General features: G+C 44.2%; 1 protein-coding gene across 3 annotated transcripts in view; it reads left to right on the forward strand.

Annotated features, from left to right (window-relative positions):
* Positions 1–21,738, forward strand: part of GRIN2B (glutamate ionotropic receptor NMDA type subunit 2B) — a 217,861-nt gene that overhangs the window by 34,652 nt on the left and 161,471 nt on the right. For all 3 annotated transcript variants that reach the window (XM_027722630.2, XM_027722631.2, XM_039391417.1), the window contains exon 3: positions 1,670–2,098. In XM_027722630.2, the coding sequence (XP_027578431.1) occupies positions 1,688–2,098 (411 nt within the window). In that variant the 5' untranslated portion in view covers positions 1,670–1,687. The remainder of the gene's footprint in view (positions 1–1,669; positions 2,099–21,738) is intronic.

Raw genomic sequence — 21,738 nt, forward strand, 5'->3', positions numbered from 1 at the left:
ATCTGTTTTATTATCTGCTTATTTATCTGGTAATATCAATGCAGGATGCATTCTCTCTGCTTAGCATGACAATGAGGGAGCAGGTGCTGAGCCTATGTGTTCTCCAGGGCAGGGCAAGATTGGCCCCTTGTGCCTTTTCCCTATGGATGGCTGGTGTCAGGTAGGGCTGTTTTGTGGGCTTCCCGCTTCCACAAAGCTTTGCCAGCATTGTCTCTGCTGCTGTGGCTTTCTGTTCATGTGATAGAGGCAGGTGTAGCAGCGAACAGTATGGAAGGATCCTGTTCTTGGACACCCAAGAACAGAGGTGCAGTGCAAAAAAGTGCAGGGCTAGTGTATTTATTTGAAGTGTGCCTGGCTGCTGAAGAACAGAATTGTGGGCATGAGTGGCCAAGTAGGACATTTTGCCCTGGGGAAAAGTCGTCTTTAGTTTGAAATGCCTGAAATCTCCTTGGGACATGAGCATGGCCCTGGGTGGGCATACCAAGCAGTGCTACCTCTCACAGGGGTGGTGGGCGAATGTGGGGACACTGCTCTGTTGTCCGCAGACCAGGGCTGGGGTTCTGATCTTTACACCACATAGGTGCTGTAAAAATTAGTTTGTTAATGTTTGTGAAGTGCCTTGAGGATGAAAAGTGCTGTGGAAATGCAAACTATTGTTAAAATGAGAGTAAATAAAGAAAGAACTAGGAACAATCCCTCTGGGAACTGTCCTGCTAAGGCAGGGGCTGGAGAGATGACCTCATTGGATTTTGCTGTTTCTACTGTTACAAAATAAAGTGGATGTGTTCAGGGAAAAGGTCGATGTAACATACCTGGCTGTAGTAGCTGAGGGTGAACCATCATAAGCTCTGTAAGTATTTCTGCTTCTGCGCAAAAATAGCTGTTATATGGGCTTGAAGGGAATGTCTTCTCTACGCTGCATTGATCTAGTTTTGGCCCCAACCACCGGGAAATCTTGTATTCCTGGCTTTTTTTTTTTTTTTTTTAAAGAACCCTGTATTGGTGGAAAGCATATAGCTGACTGTACTACAGACTGGAGCTGTGTGTGTCCTGGTGGTGGTAGGAAGGTCGCATGCAATGGGTACACACGTACACGCCTACATATACATCCAATGACCTTGCCCATTTGTCCTCACTTTATTCTGGAGGGACTGTGATGAGAAAGTAAAAGGGGGCCCTTATTTGCCTGTTCTCCTCAGTCTCCGTGCCTGTACCTCCCGCACAAGCCCAAACTGATTGCAAGCACCAGTCATTCCTTTGTGTTGAGGGTGAGCACTCAGACATGGGCTTGACATAAGCAATTAATTTCACAAAGTCAGCCGATCAGCTGTCAAAGGACAATTCTCTATCACTTTTGACTTGGGTCTCAGAGTGACATGGGACCTGAGAGATGACATGATCCCATCTTCTGTTGACAGCTGTTTTCTTAACTGATTCCAAAGTCTGAAGTAGAGGCTGGACTGGTCTGACACTAGGCCCCCCCCCAACTTTAACAGAGCCCTGAATGTAGCCAAAGGGCTAGGCATTAGATGAGAAGGATTGTTGGGAGGAGAGCTAGTGGCTGAGGAAGATCAATAGATCTGCCTTGAAGGCTGACTGCATAACTGACTTGTCAATTAATCACTTTCTTTTACTTTCCCCCTTTCCCTTTTTTTATTTCCTCACTCAGGGAGTCGAAGAACCGAAGATGAGGCCCAGTGTGGAGTGCTACTCTCCGAGGTTTTGGCTGGTGCTGGCAGTCCTTGCAACAACAGGGAGCGGGGCCCATGCCCAGAAAAGCCACCCGAGCATTGGCATTGCAGTCATCCTGGTGGGCACCTCAGACGAAGTGGCCATCAAAGATGCCCACGAGAAAGATGACTTCCACCACCTCTCAGTGGTGCCTCGGGTGGAGCTGGTGGCCATGAATGAGACAGATCCTAAGAGCATCATCACCCGCATCTGTGACCTCATGTCAGATCGGAAGATTCAAGGGGTGGTATTTGCTGATGACACAGACCAGGAAGCCATTGCCCAGATCCTGGACTTCATCTCTGCCCAGACCCTCACTCCCATCCTGGGCATCCATGGAGGCTCCTCTATGATCATGGCAGATAAGGTAAACTTAAATGAGCTTCCTCCTATTGCAGACCTGTGGATCAAAACTTAAAACAGAAAGAAATATCTTATTCTGTGATCCTCAGGTGTTGTCTCATGGGGCTGAAGGGTTGAGGGATTAGACAGTTTCAGATTCAAAGAGAGATTAAAAGAGCTAACTGTGTGTAGCACCACTGAGAAGAGCCTATTAATCATGTGGAATTATCTGCAACAGAGAAAAAACGAGGAGGGAAAGGAGCAGGTAGAAGAGAGCTGAAAAAGAATTGGCCCTTTTGTTCTTCCTTAGGGAGGGTAAAGAACCCCTGACAATTGTAATTCTTTTTAAAGGTTTTATTTTTGCCCGTGTTTTACCTTAGAAGATCCAGGGATCCTAGCCTGGGTTTTTACTGCATGTAGCTGGAGGACACTGTGGTATTTTCAGGGACCTTTAATACAGCTCTTACATCTTAATTGGAATATAATTGAATCTTTAATAAAGCCATCCTCTCTCAGAAGTGTTCATTAGCTCCTGAAGTTAAATAGATGTTGGCTAAAACAACTAACCAGTCTGAACCAGTCCAGCTAAGTCTTTCTTTTTTTCCACTGCACTACTTTATTCCTTCATATCATTGACATTTTACTGTTTTCCCAGGCCCTAGCCAGTCTTCTAAGGAATTACTATGCAATCAAGCCTTCCCCTACTGGTTTTGAACAGGGCAAGATGTAGAGGGAGTAGCATCTTTGACCAGCTGATTACTGTTATCTTAGTGGAGCCCCCATGAGGTGCGGGTGGACCTGGTAGAAGTCTTCCTCCTGTAAGGAACAGGGGACCCAACAAGTAGCACCTGAGTCTGCGTTTGGCCAGATGGTATAGCTAACATGCCTCTGGGCTACTGTGGGCCATGGAAATGTGTGAGAGGAGCTGGCTGTCCTTTTCCCTGCAGGCTCAAAGCCAGAGAGAGTTAAGGCCAAGCCTTTTATTGAGAAGACCCTTTTGACCCATGCTTGTGCATTCCAAAGAAGTAAGCAGGGACACAAGCTGACAGCCTTTTTCTTTTACATGTTGTTTTTAAACAAATCCGAGACATTTAACTAGGCAGAATCAGGTCTAATTGAATGAAGAGTGGGAATTAACCTGGCTACTGTTGCTTTTCCTCAGAAACAGGTCTAGCGGGAAAAGAAATCCATGCACTTTCTGTTTTATTTACCTTGCAAATAAATAATCCAGTGCAGGCTATTGGAGTTGATAACAAATTATTTTCTCACTCTTTGACCAACTGTTCAGTTGCCAAATAACATACAGTTAATACGCAGTATTGTTTTCTCATATCAGCCTTTGAACTGAAATAGTCACTGAATAAAATAATCATGGGCCTTTTTTACTCTCTCTCCTTGAATAGTTGCACATGTGCTAAAGTCATGCAGCCACATTCCACCTACAGTAAAGCTTTTCTGCCTTGGAGGACAGACAGCAATGCTGCATCTTGATGCTCTCCTGTCTGCTGCATTGCATGGTTATCAATCTCTGTGCAAAAGAGGGTCTGAAGCATTGCTTGAGTGCTGCATTTCACACTTATGGTGACATTTTACATCCTCTTTGAACAAGTGTAAGAGTTACTGACACAAGACCTTCTAGACACTGGGAAAAGGTCCTTGTGACTTTGAACATGGCAGGCAAAATTCTGATTTCAGATTCCCGCAGTGTAAATCCAGCATAAACCCATTGCCTTTGGCAGGATTAGATCAAATTTACCCTGCTGTAATTCAAAGAGAAATTTGGCCTATTAAACTTTGAAAAGATTTTTTTTTTCTACCTGTCTCTAGTCTCTCCTTGGGAAGGCAGCATCTCCCACCACTGCCCTGTGTACCCCACTGGCTTGCTTCTAAAGATCATTCTGGCAGGCAAGCAGCCCACAGGGAGCTCGAAGGTAGAAGCCTTATGAATGGAGATTTCTGTTTTACCAAGCTCCCCCCTCCTTTTTTTTTTTTAAGTTTTGCAGACAGGAGAAGCAGGTTATGTACAAAGATCTGCAGTTTTAGGAAAGGCCAAGGTTTCTTAAACATAATTTGAAAAGGCTGACCTTTACGGCTTCTGATCCGCAGGTGTGTAATCTTTAATGGATAATATTTATTTGATGAATTGAATGAAAATGTGGTAGAGAGTAAATACACTAAAATTCTACTAAAAATACTAAAGTCAGCCTGCTAAGTCCTTAGGCAATTCCATTTTCCACAGAGGGCCTTGACAGAGGCTTTACTTTTAGTGACTCTTAGTCATATTCTTTGCAGATGAGTTGTGTGGCTGAGGTTTGATCCTGCAAGCATGGATTGCTTCTTTCAGCATCCCCTCAACGCCCACAGCAGTCAGCTGTGATTGAACTTGCTCAGCATTTCACAGGTTCAGATCTGCACTTACAGCTTCGTTATGCTCCCTGAGTGTTTGTGATCAGTAGCGCCAATGCAAACCTAAAGAACGCTACAAACCACTAATGCCTTAGTGTGACAGATAAGCCCCTCTTCTCTGGAGGTTAATGCAAAAACTCCTCAGTCAAACCACCTTTCCCAGAGTAGCATGTGAAATTCTGTTTCACCTTCAATGAGGGTTTTGTAAGTGTGTCTGCAAGGAAATTTGGGTCATGTAAAAAAGGCTTTGTAATGTGCCATGCAACTGGTAAATTGAGACACAAAAGAGCAGGGAAAAAGAAAAAAAATTAAAAAAATTGAGGATTTCAAGCCCAAATTTTATTTTCTCCTGTATGTAAAACCAGAAATATTGCGTGATGTGCACCATAAGCTGGCCTTATCTCAGTTAACATGCGTCTGGAAATTTGCTACCCACCAGCTAGAGGTCTAGGCATCAGTGGTGAAGGAGGCACCACCTGAGGACAATTCACCCCACTCACCTCAGGGTGCAGTGAAATGCTCGTGGGACAGTCCTGTGTCTCCCCACTGTTTACTGAAGAAGGCTGTACCTCAACTTGTTCATGATGCCTCAAGTTAAATGCCATGAATCCTGTAACATAGGTGGAGGTATGTTGCTGAAAGTGTAACATCTGGTTTTCCTGATTCTTTTTATTCACACTCACATTCTTTAATATTGCATTGGATTACATTTTGTAGATAATGTTTATGTATTTTTGTTTTCCTGGTGTTTTGCCTTTTTTCTCTGAAAAATAGGTATAGAGGAATTTGTATATGTTTTTGCTGTTTTACTCGGTGTTCATGTCTCTAATTCCACCTGCTTAGCTGCTACAGAGTGTTACATTTAATTTCTGCCTAATTTGGCATAAGAAGAAAATGACCAGATGATCTGTGTGCACACTGTGATCTGGGTTCAGTTCCAGGAAAATGGTGAAGTACAGATACATGATGTGCCTCACTTGAGCTCTGGAGAGACCACTTTGCCGAGTGAGAGTTGTGTCATAGCCAGTTAAGTTCCTTTAGTCCCTGATAAGCATGCCAGCAGTGATGCCAAACACAGTGAAGTACAGCAGTCATTTTGTGGGGACTGGATGGCCTGGGAGTGATGGCTGAGGGGATCCAATAGCCCCCACGTTAGTTCCTCTCAGAGGAGCAGGGCCTGTAGCTCTGCGGCAGGATAGAAGAGTGCTCATGCTGTTTTGGCCCTGTAAGGAAGCACCTCTTCCTTGTTTTGGTGCTGACACCTTGAAAAGGATTAGGGTGATAACATCATCTTACCTGGACCTGTGATGAGGAAGGGAAGAGCACTGATCACTGATGATCTGTGTTTAATCCAAAATAGATGAAATGGAGAGGAGAGAAATGTGCACCAGTACCAGTGTTAGGTTTTTGTGGTAGAATAACTTTGCTTGTGGAAGCTTGCTGGTCTCTTTAGTTTGCCTGATGTTGCCACAATGACCTTACTTTTTGTATTACCCGATTTTAAGCATTAGTTTGTATTGTCCAGAGGACTGCAATGCATTTTTGACCAATAAGCATATCTGCTCCCATTCCAGTGTTTAAAATAATGTCTTATTTCTCCCCAGTTGTTTTGAAAGCAGAAATTCAATTGTATGAGGATGCTCTATGTTAAGAGGCTGATGGTAAAAGTAAACCTTCAAGGCTGCAAACCAAACTTCAGTTCCGATAACCACGCAAACCAATATCTTGTGTTTGCAGTCCTGAGACTGGCAGTCTGGACTGGGCTTTTCTTCACTGTAATTTCAATATTCCCTAAAATCACTTCTGCCCAGAACTAGGAGGTAAAGGAGCAGTCACAAAAAAAAAAAACAACCAAAACTAACAGATATACATTTATAGGTATCTCAAGAGAAGGATGAATTGTTATTCAGATTTAAATAACTTACTGTGTTGGAAAAGATTTAACTCCTTGCCTAAAAAGTGACCACACCATTGGCTGACTGATCCATTTTGTAATGATAGAACTATTTATTTGTTTTAAAATAACAGAAAAAGTCAGCTTGGTGATAATGAATGCAGAAAAGGTAAGAGCAGAAAATGCCTTGGGTTCTCTTATAGCACAGCTGGTGACCATCATTTTTGCCGGAACTGTGCCTTCCTATTTCTCCACAGTCGCGTTATTTCGCCAAAGCTTCTTGTCCTATGAAGCATTATAGTAACACAAGGTTGCACAGGCAGCACAGGAAAAATACTGGAAGAAGAGGATGGTTATGTTTTCCCAGGTGAAAATCATTCTTCTCTGTCTCTGCATCCCTTGCTGTTTTCTCCAGGGCTTGCCCACACAGGGATACATGCAGTATGCATCAGCATATTGATGGAAATAAAATGGTAGGAAAGAATGATCTGTTGAGCTGGGCTGTGCCAGTAATAAAATTTGTATAAAAGCTGCATGAAAATAACCTGAAATCTAAGATCTGATCTGTTCTAGGCCAGATTCTCCTTCCTTTTTTTCACAGAGCACAGAGCTGACTTTTCTGTTATTCCCTCCCCTACCTTGTTCTTTTTTCCCGTTTATACCAAAGCTGCAATGTTTTCTCTGCCTTTTCATCCCCACTTCATAAATCCCTCTCCCCTCTGTTTTTCTTTTCTGTGTGGCTTCCAAGAAATGTTGTCTCTCTCTCTTTCAATGCTGAAGGCTGCTATGATTGCTCCATGCTTGGGCCATGCTGCTGCAGTAGTGTTTTCCTTGGTATTTTGGTGGGGAGCAAGTCCAAACTTGGACAATAGGTGTAAAGCGCCAGGGAAAAAGAGTACCTGTTGGTCAGAGTGCAGCAAAGTGATGCTGCAGATACAGGAAAGCCAAAATTAGTTGGATAAGATGAGCACCTAGATACACACTGAAACCAGGGCAAAGTCAAAGACACTGGGACAGTGCTGCTAAAAGCAGAACATCTGTAATTAAAAGGAAAGCACTTTCACTCTTAGGTTTCCAAAGGTTAAATAATAGGCATGCATGGGGAATGCAAACCTCATTTTTTGGATGTAAATTTGTTTCATTTCCATTAGGGATGACATCTGAAATTTTTTGAGCCCTTGTGTGAAGGAAATTCAGTTAAAAAAAAAAAAAGATAAAGTTCCCTTTGAACGGATTATATGAACTGAAGTAAAATAAATTCAAAAAAAAAATGTTGCTTAGAAGGGAGAAGAACACACATTTTGATCTGCAGACATTGAAAGATTTCTTTCCCTTTTTTCCCTCCAGACAAATTTATATGCAATTCCTGTAAGTGCACAAAGCATTTTCATTTCTCTGAAACTGCATTTGATGACAGTAATAGTTTAAATGTTTCTTAAACTAATCTAATAATTAGCAAAGACAAGTTTGATGTTAAAAAATAAAATAAAAAGAAATTGGCAGTTTCCCTTCAAGCTTTTAATAATTTTTATTGAGGACATGATTAATACACTTCATTTGGTACTCAGTTTGCTTTTGCTGCCAAATGAAAGCTCTGTGTAGCTCACAAATAATAAACTAAATATAATGTATTCTCAAATTATGAATTTGCTGCAAAAGTTGAGGAGGGAGAATAAAAGGTAGGTCACAGAGATATAGACAATATACATACAAAATGACTTTTTTTTTTTCATGTAAAGAAAGGGAATATAGGTAGCATATTTTTGTGAAGTTTAACACCTGAAGAGTTTCCCTAGAACAATTTTTATTACTTTAGAAAGAAATCACAGCATTTAAAATCCCTCAGGTATTAGGAAACCTGGAAATGAACTTTTAAGAGCTTTAACCTCTCCCTAGGGCCATTAAATCCTTCAATGTTAACTCTCATTTTCTAAACAAGAGCTCAAGTACTCTCATCAGTATTATTTAAATGAAAAAATGACTTTTCAAAGAAATGTATAATTTCTTTTATTAATTATCCTATTAAAATAATCTGGATTTTTTTTTTTTTTAAATTTTTAAAGCTTCCCTCTATTTTATCTCCAATTTTCTTGGGAGGAACTCCATTTCAAGGTCTTCCCTGTCGCGACGGAAAGCTCTAGACACCTCAATGTGAGAATCCAGGAACTTCGTTTATTGTAGATTGACAGTAGCTTAATATACACTCTATAATAGGTTCATGAATATTACAGAGATCAGGCTCATTATTGGTACTCAGTTAGGTGGTGATATCATCGTAACTGCCTTCCATTGTTGACACAGGTGGTACTCAGTTGTTTTTTGTTTTGCTAATCACAATGTCCTGTTTACCAGCCTATTAACACGTACAAGGGCACTCTAACTTTGCTATCTAAGATGTTCTCACGGCCTAGGCCAGCCCTGTTCTATAGCCAATTCCCTACAAATACCCCCGTTTTTTTATTCTGGGCCAACAATGTTTTCTCTGTTATAGCACTTACACGTTTAACAATACAAGAAAAATCAATATGAACTATTACTAAAATTATAACAATTGTCAACAACCATCGTAGGCTTTTCTTTAACAAAACTTAAAACCCATTCAGACATAGAACCAAAAATAGATTGAAGCTATGAGTCTATAGGACTAGTTGTTACTGTTACTTTCTTTGTGTGTTCTACTGTTTCACCCAGGTTCTACAATTCTTTTGTGTACAGGTTAGGTAGTTTGTGCCAGCTGGACAAGTCGTGGCTTTGATAAACACTTAATCTAGATTGAAATAATCTTAACATAAAACAGGTTTGCGTCTCATTATCACTTGTGTTACGTACAGACAGTGATCTCATTAAACTTAACTCCTGGGGATCTTTTGCCAGAGTAAGACCTCGAGGGTTAGTACTAAAATAGACAGTACAAGCACGACGACAATCTGGACAAGAGACAACAACTGAGTGAGCAATAGAATGAATTAAGCTAAATTGACATCTGAAGGTTTCTGTATGCTGTGTTCTCCGTTTCTCACCAGTGCCTTCCTCCTTGCTCTCAGCCCTGTCACAAGGCTCAGGCAACATGGCCGAGGTGGGTGCTGAGGCCAGGCTGAAGGACGAACTGCCATGCCCCATCTGTCTGGACATTTACAGGAACCCTATGTCCCTGGGGTGCGGTCACAGCTTCTGCAAGGAGTGCATACAGAAGGAACAGAAATACGCCAGCAGGGTCCTTCCCAGTGCCCACTCTGCCTTTACTCCACAGGCCCCCGTCCAGCCATGAAGACTTGCCTGACTTACAAGGCCTCCCTGTGCCAAGCCCACCTGAGTAAGCATAGCACAAAGAACACTCAGAAAAAACTACGTCCTGGTGGGGCTCTGTGGTGCCCAGGTTTTGGCTGAGAGGAAATCTTCCAGCACGGTAAACTGCTGGAATGCTACTGTGAGAAGGACAAGGTCTGCACCTGCACGCTGCACTCCGCCCCCAGCTCCCACAGGGACACAAGACCATCAGCTTAAAGGAGGCTTTTGGCCAAGCACAGCGTGTTTTTCCCAAAACTGTAAAAGAGGTGAAAAACTATGAAGCTGCACTGGATTGAAGCATAGGAAACTTGCTGGAACAATCCTCTGCAAAGGAGTTCTTTAGAGTACAAACAACACTTGAAAATTAAGACTTGGCATAACTGGTCTGCTCTGGCCTCCAGCCAAGAGGCCTGAAGACACACTATCCACAGCACTGCAGATGTTTTTGAGAAGGCACGCAGGATGGCCTTGACAACCTAAAGGCCCCCCCTGCAACGAGCAGCAACATCGACCACTCCTGATTTAAATCCTGAAAAACACAGAAAAGCTCAAAACGACCCTCACTACTGCCACAGCAGATGAAAATGCAATTATTTGATGGTCTAAGGACCTCATCCCAGCACAAACCTGCATTATCTCTACTTAGTTATGTAACTAGCAACTTCTGTAACTGTCACAAAACTTGTTTCTCTACAGCGTCTTGCAGCTTTTCTACGAATTGTAAGAATGGTTCCCGGGCACCTGGATGCATAGTGGTGCACCCTGCCTCGGGCTCTGCCAACCTTGCAGTCTGCACCAATGTTTGCTGGCTTATGGTTTTTACTCGCTCTAAAACTAGTGATCTCCTGCGCAGCTCGCACAGCTAAGGAACAACAGCAGTAGAAAAACTCTACCTGAGATTTAACTTTCATAAATTTCTGAAGCAAGGCAGAAATAGAACACCAAATTTATGTAAGAACCTCTTATTTAACCTCAGTTCAGATCAAACAGCTAGCTGGACAGGGCTAGTCTTGAGATAACTAAAACCTCACCACTCATGGTGGGAATTTGAAGAATTCATATTCAGGATAAGGATTCACTATGGTTCAACAGAATCGTGTTACACATCTCTAAAATCTTGACACCGGCAGAAAGTATTTTTAAGTTTACACAGTCACACATTCATGTAGCTTTTTTCTTTCACACAACATTCAGGTGGCCACCTCAGACATTCTCCTCAATCACACACACATTTTCAAGTAGTCATTGGCTGCGCACTTCTTATCAGTTTCATAATTCAAAGGAAATTTATGGCATAGCCGCCATCAGCAATCTGCAAATCCTGCATAACTCTCCATGTAAAAGACAAATACAGCAAGAAAGAACAGAATATTATCTTGGAAATCTTCAACTCTTCTTATAGAGCAATGCTATTTTATCATAAAGACAATAAAACTACTTTTGCAGGGGGCAAGACTATATCCCCTTCTGTCTCATCGTTCAGTCTCCAAATCTCCTACCTGCACCTTGCCCCTGGGGGAAACAGCCAAATTTTATGTAAGAGAAGCAAAATGGCAAACTATAGGAAATTCTTAACAACCTTCTGCAATATGCAAAAAGCTAAGCACGGATGTTCTGTTATTTCTAATCTTACTTCAAAGGATTTTCATCAGTCTCCCTGTTTTGAAGAAAACGTTTGAGAATGCCATGAGCACACTGCATGCTTAACACCTATTGCTATAAAAACAATGCAATCTTATTTGATTTATAAGTTGGGATATTGTTAATTTTAAGTTGTTTTTTCTCTTTTGCCTTTTTTCCGTGTTTTACCGTCTTTGCCTCCCCCACGCTCCTCATTGCCGAAGGACGACGGAGGGGGAGGAGGGGCTGGGCTCACCTAGAGAGATCAGCAGAAGGAACTTAACTTAATCACAGGGTCTGCTTAAAAAGAGACAAAAACGTAGGAGAGGGAGAGAACAGCTGCAAACAGACACGTTTCAGAGAAGGGGTGATTGGTGTAACGGGGAAAAAGAAAAACAGCTTTCCCTCTCCCCCAGCTGCACCTTCTGAAGCTTTTGCTACCGTCATTAACTCGCCGCTCTAGGAAGAGGAGCGGCACCAGGGAGAAAACACTCGCTGCAAAGAAGGGAAGGGGAACGCACACCCCCCGGGCCCATGGCTGTCAGCAGTGCGGGGAAAACAGAGCCCCCCCGCCGCCCGCCGCGCCCGGGGCCGCCGGCGTGCACGCACACGGGCGCACCGCTCCGAGCCGGGGCCGCGCAGGCGGCGCGACCACCACCATTGCCCCGCTGCTCGGCGCCGCCCCGTATTCACTCAGCACGGCGGCGCAAGCACCCAGCGCCGTGAACACAGCCGCAAATGTGCAGCGCAGTCCCGCAGCACAGTTCAGATGAAAAGCTGGAAATGTCTTAAGGTGGAACTCAGTCATAGTGTTCGTAAAGTTCATTTCTGGTCTATCAGCAGTACTTTCACACTGCAGCTGTCGTCTCCGATCGTCCTGGATATGCACTGCCGAGATGCTAGCACCGCATTCATGTTGGCGGGGCCGCCCGGTTGTCCCCGGCCCCGATCTGTGATCTGTGGTCCCGCTCCGGCTCCCTTCAACTCCGCTCGACTCCCTTTTTACACGATTTCTCTGTATGATGGTATCTAGTAGCATTCTAATGTCCTCAGACTGTGCTTTAATGTCTTTTACTGTTCTAAATAACAATCGCCAAATTGTAAGGAGGGAAGCAGCAACTTTTTCTCCCTTATAGGTAGCAGTAAAGAGCTTATCACTAAGTTCTTTCCAAGTAGAGATAGTAAAGGCAGTTACAGTGTTCGCTTCATATCCCTGGCCCTTACATGAAAGCAGCATCTGCCTCAAAGCCAGTTCGTCTTACCTCCCCGCTTTCCCAGAAAGCATTGGAGCAATGATAGTGCCGCCTGTCCCTCTATTACCTAAAAAACGTGTTACCACGCTTTGTGCAGCCCTTTCCACGAGACTTTGCGGCTTTGTCGGCGGGCCTCCTTCTTCAGGAGTCGTCCCGGGCGCCGGGCCCTGGAAGCACGGAACTTAACTCTTTCGCCGTCCGAAATCCCCGAAAGGGAGGCGTCCGGCGGCGGCAAGTTGAGCTCTTTTTCGTCCAGCCCTTTCGCCTTCTTGTGCTGCACGGCAAGACCGACCGAAACTCCTACGTCCGACCGTGGCTGCGAGAACCCGACTTGGCTCTCGGGAGTCCGACTTGACTCCGAGTCCGACTTGACTCCGACCCAGGAGATCCGACTTGATCTCCTAGGGACCCCCCTCTGGTCCCTGCACACGGGCGCCAAATTTGTCGCGACGGAAAGCTCTAGACACCTCAATGTGAGAATCCAGGAACTTCGTTTATTGTAGATTGACAGTAGCTTAATATACACTCTATAATAGGTTCATGAATATTACAGAGATCAGGCTCATTATTGGTACTCAGTTAGGTGGTGATATCATCGTAACTGCCTTCCATTGTTGACACAGGTGGTACTCAGTTGTTTTTTGTTTTGCTAATCACAATGTCCTGTTTACCAGCCTATTAACACATACAAGGGCACTCTAACTTTGCTATCTAAGATGTTCTCACGGCCTAGGCCAGCCCTGTTCTATAGCCAATTCCCTACACTTCCCTTCTTCTGGGGTATTCTTTCCAAGAGTCTCAGGGAAAAAAGTGGAGTTTGATTCCTTTTTTTTTAAATGTTATCACTTAGAAGCAACAAGAAAGCACCTTTAAAAAAACCAAAAAAACAAAACAAAAGTCTTATGCAAATGTAACTTTCCATTAAATATCTCCATCAATTTTTCCCCCTCTAATAATTTATACTAGATGCACTCCATATCTGTCCTGAGCCTTGTACACCTGATGCTTGAAGATGTCATCTGAGCTTGAGCATCACAGAATTGGGAAGAAGAAAACCTGGGGTGCCCTGGTGAGACTCATACCCTGCTAAGGTGCCCTGGGATGCTTTTGGGCAGAGGCCGTGCTGAAGGAGAAGGTGGCTTCCCGGAGGTGCCTTCCCTTAGCAGAAGTTGTCTCAGACAAGAAATGTTAAGCAAAACTGAAGTCTGATTCTCTTACATCAACCTTTTGCAGCTATTTATAAACTGTTTTGTTTTGGGTCATAGGATTCTTCTTCCAGGAGTACAGAGTGTTAGTTTTCTTCTGTTGTTATAGTGATGTTTTCTTTTGAGGGACAAAAGACCTTTCCTTCCCTAGCTCTGCACGCAACTGCTGCAACCTACCTGAGGTAAAGAGAAGCTGAATTAACCTTATTACTACTATTGTTTAAATGCAGTGTTGTCATTCTTTGCCTGGAAATAGAACTACTGAAGTGAGGAAAATATTGATTTCCACCTAGCTTGGATCTGGCAAGTAATAGGGCTTCTGTGAAAAAGTTCTTTCTTGCTAGATTTCTAACCTTGATTTTTACACTAATGATGTTTAGTTAGATCTCCAAATCTGTAAACACTTACCTAAAGAAAATCTGGAAGCTTGATGAGATCTGACCCATAGTTATTTATAATTACTATTACAACCCCTTTCTTCAAAACAAAAAACCCAACACAAAAGTCTTAAATCAATTTGTGCCATCCCCAGTCGGACAAGGAGATTAGTTTCTTCAATCTGGACAGGCAGTCCTTTATTACAACCTCAAGCAGTTACTTGTCTCACAAAATCTAAATTAATTACACTCAAATTTGTCCCTGCCCTAAACTGGCCTCAAAATGAAATTAAAAACACAGAGTGTGAAATTGCCCAATGCTGCTGCTTTAGATCCGTGTGTCATTCCCCAGTAACCGCAGGACAGAGAGAACCAATTCTTTCCAGGGAATCTCTTATTCTCTTTGCCTTTTATTTGCCTCATTAACCAAGTTTGGAGGGGATGGATTATGAGGGAACTTAAGGGAAGTATATATACACAGACTGGAAAAAACAGAGTACAGGAAAAGGTAAAATTGTAGTCTGTGACTGTTAAGGATGTGGAGGAACCAATATATGAGGAAAGAGTGTAACAGCTGTATGTGTGCATTGTAGATGGACTGAACAATGAGTCAGGGTATGATTTATATACTCAATGAATAGAGGTAGAGTAAGATTAGAGAAAAAAATGGTTGGTGTAACTGCCAGAAGTAGCAGTAGGAATGACAGGATAAAGTTAAGGAAATATATTAAATGATGTATTATGATACATTAAATGATAATATTAAATGATATATATGTGTATCAAGGAAAAGGCTCAGACACTGAGTTTTATTAAAAAGTGCTCTAGACTTCTTAGGGAAGAGTGTGGAAACCATATTTCTTCAGCTGTTTTCAAGCAGAACTGAGTTAAGTGCTGGAGAACATGTTATATAGGTACAGCAAAGGAGAAAGAGGATGAATGAGATGAAAGACAGCAAAACTTCTCCTGAACATAGGATCATGGGGAGAAAATTAAAAAAAAAAAAAAAAGAAAAAAATAGGTTCTCAGAGTGAGGGGAAAAAAAGTGTCCTGGAGACTCCGTCGAGGCAGTTTTTCTCTGTGTTTTGGCAATAGCTTCTAGCTGTATATCTGTGAAGTTCCTGATGATAACAATAAATGTATGTTTCAGAGGAAGGGGGAAGAAGGAACGAAGGACATGGAGAGTCTAAGGGTGGCTAGGCAAAAAAGTAAAAAAGGCAGGCACACACAGTGAGAAGGACTGATCTAAAGGGTGCCAGCAGAATCTAGCAGTCCTGATAAACCCGAGTCCTCACTGCAGCTCTGCTATAAAACATGACTTTAAGGCAATTGCTCTACAACAATTTGCCCTTTGCAAGAAGACCATAACAATGTTTTTGTAAAGTACTTTGAGCTCCACAAAAGGCAAAGGCTACTTAATTGCTAGGGAACAATTAATGCGTTTTTCTAGCTGAAGTAAATACAATGCTTGATATGAAAATCTGAACTCCAAGAGGAGAAGCCATAACCCCCATTAGAGGTAGTGACTGAATAGCTGCAGCATGCCGGAGAACTCATTTTATGCAGGGCTGATAGTACTCTCTATTGTAAGCTTGCCCATCATTCCCCATTATAAGATCTCTTGGGGGTTTCCTGTAATTTTGCCAGACTATGACTGTTTGAGTAAAGTTTCCTATGCCAGGTGTATGCCTCAAGCTGATTAATTTATTTTTCTATTTATTTGGAAAATAAAACATCTCTCTCTGAATATGTGGCACAGGAAGATACATGATTTATCTGTGTTGCAAGTGCTGGCACCTTTTCCTCCAAAGGTTCTGCCTGATGATCATGAGCAAGGACACAGGTCTGGAGAGGGGGTATCTGGTAGGGAAGAGCTTGTAACCAGAGATGTTCTTTTGCTACCACTGCATAGGCTGCCCCAAGTTTGGCCTTGTTATAAGCATGAGAAACTGTGGATATGCCTGAAGTCTTTTTAGATGTTTGCCACGTATCTTGAAAAGAACTTGTCTTTGAAAACATTGCTTCAGAACTGCATCTGGCCCTGGGGGCTGCGCAGGCCATGCTGGAGCTGGAGCTCTCCTGTGGAGTCCTGGTGGGATCCAGCCAGGAGAAATGTGCTGTGCACCAGGGAATCTGGGCTGGAATTCGGGCGAGGTAGGGGACACCTGGGATATGAAGAGGAGCCAGTGCAGAGGGTGAGCCATCTGGAAGAGATCCTGAAACAAGGAGATGGGCAGAGGGACTGGATAAAGGTGGGAAGCAGGAGATGGGGAATAGGAAAAGGCAGAGAGGGAGAGGAAAGAGGAGATGTGTCTGTTCAGGTGATGCTGCCTGCCCAGGTGATGCTTCCTGGCTGGCCCCAGGAAGCAGGGGGTGGCAGAACTGCTGAGCAAATGAGATCAGGGTTGTGAAATAGGAGTGAAAAATCTGTCAAGTGGAGACTGAGTGAGAACAGAATAGTGGGATGGGGCAGCAATGCTTTCCCTGTGCATGCTGCTTTCCTCCGTTTGGGCAGAAATATTCCTTCCCCACTTTGCCCTGAACCACAAAGGAAGCCAGAAATGGGTCCTGGGGTGTGACTGATGACTGTGGGGGGACTGGGACTGGCATCAGTTCTCCCTGTGGGGGGAAGGCCAGTGGGTCTTCTAAAGTGTGCCTGGGGCTGGCTTGGCTGTGCAGTGCCCCAGCCAGCACATCCTGTTTCATGGCCCTAGGCTTGGTGGGGAGAGGGAGAAGCTCCTGGGAGGAGGGAGCAATCCGTCCAGAGTCTCCACCTGCTGCCTGGCTTGGGGCTGGTGTGGTCACTGTCAGGCCTCTGTGCTGGAGGGGATAGGCTGAAGCCATTAGGAGGCTGCTCCATGATGGAGCTGCTGGCTCCTCCATGTGTGAGCTCCTTTGTCATGGCTCCCTCTTGGGCTCTTGTTTGGCACTCGCTTTCTGCAGAGGCAGAGCTGTGTCCTTGCCCCCCTGGCTTACTGCAGCAGTCTGGAGGTATGACATGAAGAGCCAAAGGCCCTGCCACCAGGCCACCAGCCTTGCTGGGTCTCATATCCTGCTCCCTACCTGCCACCCTTCCCCTCCTCTCCCTTTTCCCACTTCCTTTCCTCTCACCCTCTTCTGTCTGTCACTCTACCCATTTCTTAATTATTGTTTGCACTGTGCTTTGAAAATGCAGTGTGCTGTATAAATGTTAAGTGGTATTATTGTTATTATTATTATTTCTCCCTTTTCATTTGCATCCCTCGCTCTCTCTCCTCTTGCTATTGTGGCTTCCAGAGAGAATGTGTGGGCTTACATTATTTATAGCTGTGTGAGAGTAATTACAGAAATGATTTAATTACTCAGTTAATACTGTTCTCCACATCACCAGCTTGACAAGCTGGTGATCTCTCACCACAGCACATGCACACTAGTATTGTCCACATCATGGATGAGGGGGTAAGGGGAGGCAGAGCTTGGGGAAAGATTTGTGACAGCCCTGCACATCACTGGTTACTCCCCCTGCGCCAAGAGATGAGGCTGCTGAGCCTGCAGGGGCCTGGCCAGGGGCAGCATGTGGTGTGACCTCAGCTAGGGCAGAGTTGCCCTCAAGGAAGTGGTGTGCAGTGATGGTTCATGGCTCCCAGCTGACAGGGGCTACCTCCAACACAAACCTACTTGAGCTGAAGTTTCAATATTTGGTATGCTACGTTAACTGGCTCTTCACATTTATCAAAGTCGCAGATCTGGCAGGGTTTTATTGTCTTAACTTCTATTTAAGCCTACCAAATCATAGGGTAGGGTTCATACACTCTGCATGGAGTTTGAGTGTGAGGTAAAATCACTATCATCAGAAATGTTCTTTCTTGCAAGTAGCCACGTGTAGCTCTGACCCTCTTGTAATGAATGAGTTTTCCTTCTGAAGGGGATAGCTTCCTCTTGCTGAGGCTCCTCCCACTGGAATTACAGTGTTTCTATCCCTTCCAGTTCACAAAGATTTGATGGAGCTGGGAATGTCCTGTTTCTGGTGCAGTATGGAAGGAGTTTGCATGAGGGAGAGTATGTGCTTTCCTTCAGGGGATGCAGTGAGCAGACAGTTACCAATACCTTTTAGTTATCTACTACAGACCGTTGAAAAAACCTCAGAAATCACCCTGGTGAGCTCAGGAAAAACATAAGAATCACAGAACATTCTGAGTTGGAAGGGACCCACAAGGATCATTCAGTCCAATTCTTAAGTGAATGGCCCATACAGGGATCAAACCCATGACCTTGGGTTTATAAGCACCATGCTCTAACCAACCGAGCTAAGGGAAAACATTCTTTTCTGACAGATAAAGAGGAGAGGGTCAATGAATTCTTAACAGAGAAGGGAAGTGGAGAGAGAGGCTCTTGTTGGATAATGGTGCATTTGTCAGATAACAGTGTGTGGAGAGAGCATCTCTTATAAGTGCCTGCTTTCCACGTCTCCAAATTGCCTGGTTCTATTTGGGCTCCTTCATGGCCTGGGCTGTGGGCCAGGTTCAGACTGTTCCTCGACATGGCAGGGCTGGTGGGCGGCAGGAGAATTGGGAACAGGTGGCATCGAGGCTGGTGGAGTGGAGCGCCTTTTCCATGCAGCACTGCCTGCCAAGCTGCCAGGCGCGGGACACCTGGTATCTGAATGGGCTCTGCCCGCCTCCCAGGAAGCAATGCAATCAAAGAAGTAGGCTAAAGTGTTTTGAGTGTGAACAGTGAATATAGGTCCCTTTTTTTTTTTGACAGTATGCAACATGAGACAGGTTAAGACAGCCTTTATTTGAAAAAATGCTGGGCATCTCCATCTTCTGAAAGTTGAGCCTTTCATGTTGTATTTCAGAATGGACACTCAGAGTCCCTCATTGCTTTTGCAAATACACACTAGAGGCTTTTATTTATTTTTTCCCCATCTGACACACTTGAAAGTGAATTTTATGACCTAACATTGGAACAGCTTTTTGAGAAGACAGTGAGTGGAAGGGCAATGGAACAAGTAATTTTGTCAACTCCCAAATGAATGAATCCTCTTTTCACTGGATTCACATCTCATGGTTAGTTGACTCTTTAACTGAATTATATAACAAGACTGTAATGTGAGCTCAGTCCATAGTAGACACCAGAGAGTCCACAGAGATAAGAACTTGAGCTGGGCGAAGAGACTTCAGAAGAGCTGGACCCATCCTTCCACCAGTGGTGAGGACCAGTGTCATTAAAAGGGTCTCATTTCTTCACCTGCTACCCTGTATCCACTAGAAGATATCTAGTCCAAATAAGTGTGTTTGCCCACACTTCAGTTTTTCAGGGGCTGTCTACACCTCCTCCCTACAATAATACCATTCCCCCTAGATCTCCTACTGCTTTTCTCTCAGTTTTCACTGTGTCTTTTATGCTCACTGGCTGGCATGGTACATGAGAGAGATGTATGTGGTGCCCCTGGGCATCTGTGTATAGGGGCTGTCCACCACAGGCATGCTGCCAGGTCAGGATGAAGTTTATTTGATTGCCTAGTGAGCCTTTGACTGTGAGTGGGTGAATCATACACACTGCTGTGGGGCTAGACAAAGATTTTGGGACTGCATGCAGTTGCAGCCTGTATTTTTGTACAGCACTGTAAGAATTTAATTCTCTTTGAGTCCTCTGCCCCTTTGTCAAATCAGGTGGAAACTGGCCAGCAGGTTCAAGAGTTACTGGGAAGCCTGACTCACCTATGCACAAACACAAATGCATCAGGTTTGCAAGAGCCTCGTTTCCTAAAAAAGTACAAGCTGAAAATGCACACAGAAGGTGGGCACAGCCCTGCATCAGAGCGTCTCGGGAGCTGTGATTTCAGCACAAGTGACCCGTGCACAGTGTGTCCCAAACATGCTTGCAGCTTGCTTGCCCTCTCTGCCGTGCACTCCCACGGCGACTCACTCCGATTCACCCCAGCGCGGCCCTGCTCCGTGGTGCGCACAGGCGAGCATGCGACGTGAGCGGCGCTGTCTCTTGGGGTTGGACGTTTGGTTCACACTTGTGCTCGGCACACATGTGTGTGCTCTGTGACTCACGCCACCACGCCGCAGTGGCTTAGATCGCAGCAGCGAATGAGACATAGTCATGAATAGGCACTGGCTTAGTGTCACATGCTCCTATCAGTTAGTTTTTGAAGGGAAACATGGCACAAGGCTTGGAGATTTTAATATTTCTATCCAAAGACAGACCTCTTGAGAAAGGAAATTAGCCTGATGACAGCAGCAGTAATTGGATTATTCCGTTAGTATCCTCTGTGGAAGAGGAAGACATGTGCCTTTAACTATATTTTAAATGCAGACTTAAAATGTGAATTAGGCCTTGTTTTTCTGACAAGCAGACATCTGTTTTCTGCCCCATTTTTTTCTACCTTTTAACTGGCTGAGCTTTCTGTCTAGCCTCATTCTTACCCTTGTGTCAAGGCTACAGCAAACTGTGGTGGTTCAAGTTCCTCAGCTGGTGCTGAACGAGATCAGGGCATACTCAATCACTGAGTGCCTTGAGTGGGCTGAGAGGAGACAGCCTGAAGGTGAAAATAAGGGAGGATATATCCCTTGATCTAAAGGAGGGAGTGTGCTGAAAGGGCTGAAGTCCTGGGAAGGGGAGAGATGGGAAGCTCTGAAAGATGCAATGAGGTGAAATGCAGGGGAAGGAAGTACACAGTAAACTTTGGATATATCTCTGAGCGATTAGTCCCCCATGGCTCTATGGGCTAATCTCTGCAGTTGCAATCTGACCATGGAAGTAATCTATAACGAGACTGACAAAGTTTTGGAGTATGTACATGTCTGCAGGGGACAGCGATGCTGAAGTAGAGGGACATAAGGAGGAACTGGACAGAGGATGAACCAGCCAGCCTTCTCTTTCTGTTAGTTTTGGTCATCTGACAGAATCCCCAAAGTCATGTGGCCTGTCTCTATTTTGTTGTATAAGTCTATGATTATCTTTTGGTAAACTTTTAATTACTGTGAAACTGTGAGGTGAGTTTTGATGGGTTTTGGGCATATCCAAATGTTTGATGCAGCCATCATCTGGCCAGAGATGTAATTTTTTTTGCTAGTCAGTTCCCTAATTTGAATTTAATAAGTCACTTTGGCATTAAACATTTTGCATGAAGATCTAATTAATGGAGCACAAAGTGTGCTTGCCTGCAGATGGTGGAACAGGTTCATTTAGGGAATGGCTGGAAACCGCACCAGGCTGTGCTGGTGCCCATGGTCCATTCTCCCCCAATGAGCCATGCTGCCATTAACCTTTGCTGTCTCCATGTCCTCCTGCGAGATCACAGGGCTCATCTTCACCAGGACTTGTCCCAACCATTCTCTCTTTTATATCCCTCTGCCCTTGCCTGAGCTCCCTTGGAAGATTTTACATGCACATGTGGATTTGAAGTTTCATCTGCTTAATTACTATAAAGTGAAGATATGGCTGGCAGCTTTCTCACCAGAGACAAAACAGACTGGCAAAAAACACACTGTGATGCTGATCACTGGGAGGAGAAACAGAGGTTGTGAGTGATATTTCTCTCTTGCTGTGTTTAGGGCCACACTTTCGTCTGACAATGTCACTTACTGGTCACTGCACTGGTCCAGCAGTCTGTTGCTCTTTGTCTTGAG

The sequence above is a fragment of the Pipra filicauda genome, unplaced genomic scaffold (assembly GCF_003945595.2).
Source record: "Pipra filicauda isolate LSUMZ 115617 unplaced genomic scaffold, ASM394559v2 scaffold95_size2449627_pilon, whole genome shotgun sequence".
Taxonomy (NCBI): Eukaryota; Metazoa; Chordata; class Aves; order Passeriformes; family Pipridae; genus Pipra; species Pipra filicauda.